The sequence below is a fragment of the Carcharodon carcharias genome, chromosome 5, assembly GCF_017639515.1.
Source record: "Carcharodon carcharias isolate sCarCar2 chromosome 5, sCarCar2.pri, whole genome shotgun sequence".
Lineage (NCBI taxonomy): Eukaryota > Metazoa > Chordata > Chondrichthyes > Lamniformes > Lamnidae > Carcharodon > Carcharodon carcharias.
This window is the reverse complement of record NC_054471.1, coordinates 85,526,550-85,537,173: the sequence shown is the minus strand read 5'-3', so window position 1 is coordinate 85,537,173 and position 10,624 is coordinate 85,526,550. Positions and strand designations below refer to the sequence as shown.

The following is a 10,624-nucleotide window of genomic DNA, read 5'->3' as shown; positions in this document are numbered from 1 at the left end:
GCTGGGAATAGCCCTTTTCAGCCTGGGAGAGTGTTCTTGAAATGTAGCCGATTGGCCTCTCTGACCCATCCTCCATTTGATGTGAAAGTCTGGCTCCTACAATAAGGAGAAGCATCATATGTCAGCGCTAGCCCTTTAGCTGGGTCATAATGTACCACGAAGCATGATGAATTGATGATTTGTACACCAAGTTAGCAAGTCATACACTATGCTCCTGCAAAGGCCTTTTCTTGCTGTGAGCCCCATGACCAGTGGTGGTTCTTCCTCAGCAACAGGTGTAGTGGTGCCAATACAGTGGACCGATTAGGGAAAAAGCTCGCTATAGTAATTAATCATACCGAGGAAAGATTTAAGCTCTGTCACATTAGAGGGAGATGGTGCATCTTTAATCGCTTGGACCTTGTCTTCAACAGGATGCAACCCCATAGCATCCGCTCTGTGACCCAGGTAGGTTACCTCCGATGCTTGAAATGTGCATTTTTCCCACTTCAAACGCACACCTGCTCCCATAAATCTCAGCACTTCCTCACGGTTGGCTGAATGTTCAACTTCGGTCAGTCCAGTGATGAGGACGTCATCTAAATACACGACCACACGTGCAAGTCCCTGCAGGAGACTCTCCAGACTTCGCTGAAAAATAGTGCATGCTGATAAAACACTAAAAAAGGATGTACTGGTGAGGCCTTTGTGGGTCTTAATTGTCACTTATTCTCTTGATGTGCTATTCAATTCCAATTGTTGATAGGCATGACTCATGTCTACTTTTGAGTGACTTGCTTCCTGCTAACTTGGCGTACAAATCATCAATTCTAGGAATGGGGTATTTGTCTAACTTTGCTGCTCTGTTGACTGTCAGTTTGTAGTCACCGCATATATGTATAGTCTGGTCTGGCTTGACAACAGGGACTATGTGTGCGGCCTACTCTAGAAAACTGGATAGGCTGAATTATTCCCAGGTTTTCCAACCTGCACAACTCTGCTTCCACTTTTTCTTTGTGAGTAAAGCATGGGTCTGGCCTTGAAGAAACGTGTTGTCATCTGGGGAGCGATGTGTATTTTAGCTTGCATGCCCTTCAGTTTTCCCAATGCGTCTTGTAAAACCGTGTCATATTTCTTCGAGAGCTCTGGAATTCAATCGGACTTCAAATGGAATGTTTCTGATCAGTCAACTTTTATTTTCTGCAGCCAATCTCAACCCAAAAGACTAAGCCCCTCCCCATCTAGAACCATCACAGGAAGCTGGGCTGTCTGCTGTTTGTAACAGACTGGAACGTGACTTTGACATGAATCCAGTGTAGTTCTCAGTTTGGCGGTCATGCACTCCAAAGTCAATGGCTGACTCCCTTCACTGAGGCACTTGAATGTGTGCTCCCCAACAACAGTAGTTGAAGCACCAGCATTCACCTCCACCTGCAGTTGCCTGCCATTCATTTGCATTGTTACGCTAATGGACTCAGATTTAACAGTAGTCACACAATACAGAGAGTATACATCAGCAACATCAGCTTCTGCAGTGACTCAGTCGGATTCATTCTCTGCTTTGCTGCTTGATTATTTCTTGTTCTGCACTGCCTAGCCAGGTGTCCTTTCTTGTGGCAATAGTTACACTCTGCCTCTCTAAATCTGCATACGTCTGATCCATGATTCCTGTCACATCTATAGCAAATGCATACCATGTCAGCTGATGCATTGCAATTAGTCTTCCTGACTCATTTGGTAGACAGGGAATCACGCTGAAAATCTGCTGTGCCACTCTTAGCCGTATGCTGAGTGGCAGGCTTTTAACTAACGTGGTGCACTGCCCCATTATCCATGTGCTGCAAATCCTGAGTCTTTTGCAGAAATCTCCATAGTGAGAGAAAGTTCCAGAGCGCATTTGAAATCAAAATCTGATTCAGCAAGCAAATGGTGCTGTATGACATTGTCATTTACCCCACATGCAAGTCTGTCACGCAGCATATCATTCACAGCATCCCCGAACTCCGTACTCAGTCAGCTGTTTTAGGTTCACCGCAAAGGTAGCAGTAGATTCCCCTGAAACATGAACACTCGTGTTGAATTTGAAGTGCTACATAATTACAGACGGTTTTGGCTGAAAATGCAACTTCACAAGCTCCACTAACTCATTGTACGACTTAGTGCTTTCGGGGCAGTCAGGTTTCTGATAAGATTATACCTTTTCCTTCCACACACTCAGCAGGATAGCTCTACACTTATCTTCATCAGTACTTTCATTCACAATGAAATAGAAACCAAGTCTCTCGACATACTGACTCCAATCGTCTATATCTGCATCGTACAGCTCAATCCTCCTGAAAAACCGCATGATTGTTAAGTATTTCTCAACTTAGTGTTACTCACAGCAACCAGGGTGAAGAATGCAGCATAAGTCAGCTTTATCCTCATCGCCAACTGCAGTAATTTGAGGGAGGAGCGGGTTTAGTGCAGATAAACAACTTTTATTGAGGACACATGTTACAATGCTTACCCGCTTGTTGCCATCTCTCTACCAGAAGCCCCTCTCATCTTGCTGACCATGGTTGATCAACAGGAGGGAGGGACAACTAATCCAATTACTCTGTTGAAGAGTCATGCGGACTCGAAACGTTAACTGTGCTCCTCTCCACAGATGCTGCCAGACCTGCTGAGTTTTCCAGGTAATTTTGTTTTTGTTTTGTAATCCAATTACTACACTTCCCAATAGGCATGGAAGCATTTATCCACTAACATAGTTCGCCGGTGAGTGTTTATTTATCTATGAGGAAACAGCATCAAGACTGGCTCAGTTATTAGCATCTTAACGACCTTCCATCCACTTATTTTAAAGCTTGCAGGAAGACCCTTTGCTTTTACAGTACAACTTTAATTAGTGTTGGGTGAGGGTGGGGATTGCCCAGGTGATATCAGACATTGTGTATAACGGGTGTATAATTATGTCACTGATGCTGATGGGGTGAGTCAGTCGTCACTGCTGAGGAGTTCCCCAATTCACCATTCTGCTCACTGTGGTACATTCTAATTACTTTTCCCAGCAAACTTTAAAGTTCACAAAGGAAAGATCAGGGCCCAAACAACACAGATCAACCACTCTGTGTCATTTCCAGAAACTGAAAGCTAAATCTCCATTATGACTAACAAGCAGAGAAAGTTTTATTTAGGTCTAAAACACCCCATGAACTAGACACCTGATTCCTATTTTTGGAATAGCTGCAAGTCACATCATGTGAGAAATCAGAATAGACAACAGAGATAATTCTACTGCCATTTCTCACCAAATGCCTGAATCTCTCTCATTGCTACAGCTGCTGCAAATTCCAAATCCTTTTTAAATGGCTTTATTGCTTTTAAAAAAAATATCTATGAGGGAATGGGAGTATGTTTGCAGGTTGATTTGTATTCTTGATATCCCGAGATTTAAATCCAAACTGAGCTATTTCAATCACGAGAATACTGCAAAGACTTTCCCGCAGAATAAATCAATACTCGGGAGGACATGATGCCTTTATTTAAGAGAATTTTATTTTCAAAATAACAAGCAATATGATGTGACAAATTTACAATATTTGTGTTAAATTCTGGGATTACAATGTTACACACTTAATGAATCAAAACTATAAATTCTTTCAGCTTTACAAATCCAGTTGCTGGCTGCTTCTGTTAGCACACACATGGTACAGTCTTAGTATTAACAAACTATTTGCACTGAATTCAAAGTTAATAATTAACAAGGTTGCAGATGTTAGACAGGCTGGTAAATCCCTAAGCAGTTCCTTCTGGAAAGTACCTCCACAGCCCCCTTCATCAGCGTCTTCAGGCAGCCATGGTTCAGTGATTAACACTCACCCCTCCGATACAGAAGATCACTGGTCGGAATCTCACTCCACAGCCTTGAGTATATAATCTAGGCTGACACTCTAGTGTAGTACAGAGGCAGTGCTACACTGTTAGAGGTGCTGTTTTTCCATTGCGATGTTAAAGCAAGGCCCCAGTCCTCGACTGCCCTCTTGGGCGTACATAAATGGCACTTTTTGAAGAGCAGAGTAGGTAAACCCAGTACAAGAGTAAAGTATTATGGATGCTGGAAATTGAAACAGAAACAAAAAAATGTTGGAAATACTCAGTAGCTCTGGAAGCATCTGTGCAGAGAGAGAGAAACAGAGTTAGTGGGCTGAATCTTCTGTGGAGTGGCAATCACCGTCGGATTGCCATTCTGCTCCTACTTATTTACCCTACACTGGGAGCTCCACATTTCCCTCCTGGACTTCTGAGCTGGAGCTGCCAAGAAATGTGGAGCTTACCTGCTCTCAGAGTCCATCCCTCATAACATAGGAGTGTCAGGGGGAAGCCAAGCCACACACTCTTTTCACAGTCCAGCTGCCATACTCCGGTAAGTTTAAATGTCCCAGCCACTTTGACAAGCTAGGAGAGAAGGTAAGTGCATGAGGCAGTAGGGTGGCAGGTGGCTGAGGGGGGTAAGGTGGTAGTTAAGTGGGTGAGGAGTTAGAATGGGTCAAGTGGTGGGGGTTAGGGGTGTAGTCAGGGGTGGGGGTAGTCAGAGGTGGGGGGTTTATTTGGGTGGGAGTTGGGAGTGGGGAGGTACTGAAGGGTGGAGGGGTAGTCAGGGAGTCAGTAGTATAGTTACCCCAGAGTTAGGGCTTCTAACTTTTCCTGGGTAACTATTCCAGTAAATAAATTGGAACCATCCGAAGTCTCCAGGATTCCAGATACAGGGGAATTGACCATCGGAAGTTGAAACTTCTGGGTAATTCCTGTCGAGTCCTTGCATGGGGACTTCCGAGGAAAATCCCAGCATTTCTTTTGGGGTACTGCTGTGGTCAGACCATCCGGTGACCAGAAGATCTGGACCAATGTTTCTGGCCAACAGAGATAGTTCTAGTCATCAGCCTGAAAAACTGTTTCCTTCTACACAGGTACTGTCAGACCTGAGAATTTCTAGAGCCCTCCAAGCTGTCTAGTCCAATATTTAACCTTCAACCGATGTCATTGAAATAATGATTTGGTTGTTATAACATTGCTGTTGGTAGGAGCTTGCTATGTGCAAATTGGTTGCTGTGTTCCCTACATTACAGCAATGACACCCTTCAAAATTATTTCATTGGCTGTGAAGCCCCAAGATTGTGAAAGGCGCTAGATAAATGCAAGTATTTCTTTCTTTTGGACAGAGGTGATATAATCCTCAATCACTTCTCACTGAAGAAAGTCAGTGCCTGCCCCAAATTTAAGGACATATTCAAACTCCACCATTATAACCCCCACAATAAAACAATTAAACTGCAAACAGCAGAAAGAGCTAACAATGTGTAAACTAAATTGCTTGTATATATTAATCAGACCAGTTCACATATACCCGATATACTAAAAGGTCACCTAATACTGACATGTAACTTGGCACTAGCACTCACTTAGTCCCCACAAAATTACTCAAAACAGATTCAAATTGTTACAGGGTTTAAAAGACCAACAGTCACATCCTTTAAAATTTATATAAATTGTCATTCATTCACTACTTGTTATTTTTGTAATTTGAGCAATGTATTCTTCTTAAAATCCAATGTAAACTGAAAAATTAAAATGAGAATTTAGGCATTGGTTTTCTGGTGTAACTTTGAGCCAATGCTGCCAACCCTCTAATAGTCCATTCCAGCTTTAATTAAAGCCAAATGTAATTGAGGTCAGTTACACAGCTAGAAAGACCAGTGACTTCTGATTGTGAACACCTCTATCAAATCTCTCCTTAATCTATTCTGCTGTAAGGGGAACAATTCCATGCTCTCACTGATCCACAAAAGCTGTGTTGAATGCACCATATAGTTAACATTTTGAATCATAACTTTACTAGATTAATCAGATTAATTTGTCTTCCATTCCGAGAGAACCAGGCACCAAAAAAAAAGATTATTGTGATCAGAAATCCATAACCTGGAAACCCAAACAGCTAGCAGACTCTGTCACCCGCAGGTTTACCTTACACTGAAACCACTATGTCGGCACGGACATGTGACAGGCTAAGTACATTGATGTGATTTACAGGTAATCGCGCCTGAAAGGCAAATATCTAAGTGTTTGGCCTACACATCTTAAGTTGTATAAATTTCAGGTTGCCAACCCTCCAGGAATGGTCTGGAGCCTCTCTGAATTAAACATTAATCTCTAAAACACTGCTGCCTGAGGGAAGAACCAGAGCTTTTTTAAAAATTTGCCATGAACACTTAATTATAAAAATATTTGGGCATGGGGGAACAAAGGGAGCCTGGCCAGCTGGGGTGTAGTCGAAAAGTGTGGGGTCAAGTGATAAAATCTCCAGGAATACATGCAGAGTTGGCAACCCTGTATAAATCACTACCAACAACCCCATATAAATCACTATCAAACCTCCTATCTCCATGAAATGTCAAGCTGATTAATTCACATCAAGCATAATAAACTGATAAAACGATCAGATTATATGAGCTGGGTCTATAACAGCATTAAGCATTTACATCAATGTCCTGCCAAAGGTGAACTTTCACATAAATGCCTTTCACATAAAGGTCACATTAATCATTATTAAACCTCATGGTTTGCACCTTATTTTCACTCAAATATGCCTCATTATACTTTGTCTCAAAACAGGAAGAGAGCAGTTTGTAAAGTTCAAGGAATGCCCGATACACGCTTTGTTGTACTCAGTGTCCACACAGGCAAACTGTCCAACTTGGTCTCAAGTCATGTAAACATTCAACCTCTTTAATGCATAAAAAATACAATCATTAGCCCGTTCTTGGGCACAACATGGAGGAGCAAAGAGCATCCGAGTAAAAGGTCAGTCAGAGAGCTCTTCCTCAAGATCTGCATTGACCCACCAGTGCCGAGGCTTGGTTGGACTATGGACTTGATCACAATTGTTTTAAAGTAAATGGTCCTTGTACAACACTTAATTCTCTGTCTCTATTGGATCAGTGTCCTCTATATTCTCAGCCAGGCTCTGGGAATTGCCAGTGTCCTCGGATTCTGTCAAAGGCTTTGCCACCTGATTGTCACTCTTCCCTTTGATGCTTCTTTTATTCTTTGCATTATCTTCTGCTGTGTCACTGCTATTTTGATCTTTCTGCTGTTTGCCTGTCCCACGCCCGGTCTCAGAACAGGAGGCTGACTCTCTTCCAACTGCAGTTGCCACACTGCTTCTTGAGCCATCACTCATGGTGTTGCGTCTGCTTTTCTCTTGAACAAATGGCCGCTTCTCCGATAGAGAGGATGACTTGGCAATGAGGGTTCTACCTCCTGGTGCTTCCTTCCTCAGAGGCCCCCAGACAAAGTTTTCTGCTGGCTTATAATGGAGCCTGGCAAAGCGCAGGAGCCTCCTTCTCTCCTTCCTGGATTTAATTGTGTAAACAAAGTATTCCAAAGCACTGTGCAACATGTTGGGCAGAGTCTCCTCAACTAAAGCCTCATGCAGCAGCAAGCGCACCAGGTGAATCTGGAAGCTCTCAAACTTAAACTCTCCTAGACTTTTTAAAATGCGGGTGATTCTTAGATAATTGTGCTGAGACCTTAAAAAAAAGGACAAGATGTAAATTAATAAGCATCACATACCCAACTGCATGAAAACTGTAATCAGTGTATTAGTGAATCAGCATTGTCTTCCAAACAAATGCTGGCTCAGTGGTAACATTCCCCTCACCTCTGGGCTCAAGGTGCTGACCCAAGCCCCACTCCAGAGACTTGAACCAATAATCACAGCTAAAACTGGTATGCAGTGCTGTGGGAGTGCTGCTTTGTCAGAGCCACTGCCTTGTCAATGAGACATAAAACTATTCTACCCAGGCTGACTTTTAAGAAGGGAAGAAAAATACCCATAGGACAAGTTTGAAGAAGAGTAGACAAATCCACTCAGTGTCCTGGCCAACTTCCAACATTCAACAAAGAGTATTTGGTTACTTATCTCATTGTTTACTTCTTTTTGGGGACATTGCCAAGTTGACGATCACATTTGCCAACATTCACGTGGTGACTACATTTCAAAAGTGCTTCGAGACACCCTTAGGCTATGAAAATTGTAAAGTTCTCTCTTTGCAGGCTGAGCTTACATAGCTTTACTGACGTCCACTCTCCAATTTTTATTCTCCATATCCCCTTGGTTTCCATTCTTTGTGTCTCAGACACTTTCTTTTGTGGTGTCAATGTCTATTTAACTCGGACTCTTTACTCCCTCTCTTTCTGCAAGTCTTCCCTGACTCAGTGCACCCGTCTCAAACTTTCACTCTGTCCAGCTCTCTGCACTTTCCCTCTCACCCTCCACAGAGATTGTAGTCACACTTGACTGCCACAAACATTCACATCTCTGGGTAGCAAAAGAATCCATATGCTAGTGTTCTCCACAATATGCAATAAATTATCTAGTCCTTTATGGATGGATGCAGGTTGATGTGAGACATAAACACCAGTCCAGACCACTTAGGATAAATGGCCAATTTCTGTAAATTCCATGCAGTTCTAAAAGAAAATTTTTGAAAGTTCTGGTGCATGATAGTTTTGGTTTAAGAAACATATTCCAAGCTCAAGTGTTTGCCAACAATCCACTGTAGTTCCCCATCAAGCTTTGCATTGTTGACTCATTCATTGAATAAAAGGCAAACGTGCAGCACAGAAATAGCTTGCTCTTTCAATCCCCATTTTGTATTGAACGCTACTCCACGAGGTACAGCCATCAGCCTCTCCCACCTGTCTACATCGCAGAATCCACTGTTCTCATTGTTTATTGGTCCATCTCCTCCCAGATGGCATGGGTATGGTGGCAGACTGGTAGTGTCACTGAATTAGTAATCCAGAGACCTGGACTAATGAGACACGGGTTTGAATTCGAACATGGCAGCTGCTGAAATTTTAAATGCATTTACTTAAAAATTAAAACAAAAAATGCTGGAAAAACTCAGCAGGTCTGGCAGCATCTGTGGAGAGAGAAACAGAGTTAATGTTTTGAGTCTGTATGACTCTTCTGAGTTAAAGAGAAGTAGAAATGTGATGGATTTTATACCGTTTAAGAGGGGATGGAGCAGGTGGAGAAAGATAGAAGGCCAGGGATAGGTGGGAGCTAAACAGAGATTGACAAAGATGTCATGGGCACAAGATAAAGGGAGTGTTAAAGAGTAAAGATGGTGCTGATAGTAGCATAAAGATAAGATAGCAGAATGTGTTAATAGCAGAACAAGGGTCAGCGCTCTATGAAAGCACAACATAGAAACCAGTGACAGGTGGCCCTGCAGTGGTTCGGGGGTGGGGAGGAGGGTTGGGGGTAAAAGGATTTTAAAAAAAGAAATAAAAATAACTAAATAAGAAAAAGAAAAGAAAAAGTAAAATTAAAAAGCAATTGCATTACGAAAAGGATAAAGATGGAGGAGAGAGTTCATTGTCTAAAGTTGTTGAGCTCAGTGTTAAGTCTGGAAGGCTGTAGAGTGCCTAATCAGAAGATGAGGTGCTGTTCCTCCAGTTTGCGTTGAGCTTCACTGGAACATTGCAGCAGGCCAAGGACAGACATGTGGGCATGAGAGCAGGGTGGTGTGTTGAAATGGCAAGTGACAGGGAGGTCTGAGTCATGCTTGCGGACAGACCAAAGCTGTTCTGCAAAGCAGTCACCCAGTCTGCGTTTGGTCTCTCCAATGTAGAGGAGACCACATTGGGAACAATGAATACAGTGGAACAAATTGAAGGAGCTTCACCAGAAAGGACTGTTTGGGCCCTTGGACAGTGAGGAGGAGGAGGTAAAGGGGCAGGTATTGCACCTTCTGCGATTGCACAGGAAGGTGCCGTGGGAAGGGGATAAGATGTTGGGAGTGATGGAGGAGTGGACCAGGGTGTCCTGGAGGTAATGGTCCCAATGGAATGCTGACCGGTGGGGGGGGGATGGTGGGGTGATGGGGGCAAGATTTGTTTGATGCTGCATCATGCTGGAGTTGGTGGAGGATGATCCTTTGAATGCAGAGGCTGGTGGGGTGAAAAGTGAGGACAAGGGGGACCCGATCATGGTTCAGGGAGGGAGGGGAAGAAGTGAGGGCAGAAGTGTGGGAAATGGGTCAGACACGATTGAGGGCCCTGTCAACCACAGTAGGTGGGAAGCCTTGGTTCAGGAAGAAGGAAGACATGTCAGAGGCACCGTTTTGGAAAGTGGCATCATTGGAACAGATGCGACAGAGGGCAAAGGAACTAAGAGAATGGGACGGAGTCCTTACAGGAAGTGGGGTGTGAGGAGCTGTAGTCAAGGTAGCTGTGGGAGTTGGTGGGCTTGTAATAAATACTGGTGGACAGTCTATCACCAGAAATGGAGACAGAAAGGTTAAGGAAGGGAAAGAAAGTGATAGGAGGGGTGGAAATTGGAAGCATAAAAAAAAATAGATAAGTTTCTCCAGGTCCAGATGAGAGCATGAAATGGCAGTGATACAGTCATCGATGTAAAAAAAGTAGTTGTGGGAGGGGGCCTGAGTAGGATTGGAACAAGAAATGCTCCAGCCCCTCTTAAACAGTATAAAATCCATCACATTTCTACTTCTCTTTCGCTCTGGAGAGTCATATGGATTCGAAATGTTAACTCTGTTTCTCTATCCACAGATGCTGCCAAACCTGCTGAGTT

The 10,624-nt window shown here is 43.3% G+C and overlaps 1 protein-coding gene across 2 annotated transcripts in view; it reads right to left on the bottom strand.

The window, feature by feature from the left end:
* Window positions 1-3,505: 3,505 nt before the first annotated feature.
* The window catches only part of ogfrl1 (opioid growth factor receptor-like 1), a 63,702-nt gene continuing 56,583 nt past the window's right edge, over window positions 3,506-10,624 (bottom strand). For both annotated transcript variants that reach the window (XM_041187735.1, XM_041187736.1), the window contains exon 7: window positions 3,506-7,550. In XM_041187735.1, coding sequence (XP_041043669.1) covers window positions 6,935-7,550 — 616 coding nt within the window. In that variant the 3' untranslated portion in view covers window positions 3,506-6,934. The remainder of the gene's footprint in view (window positions 7,551-10,624) is intronic.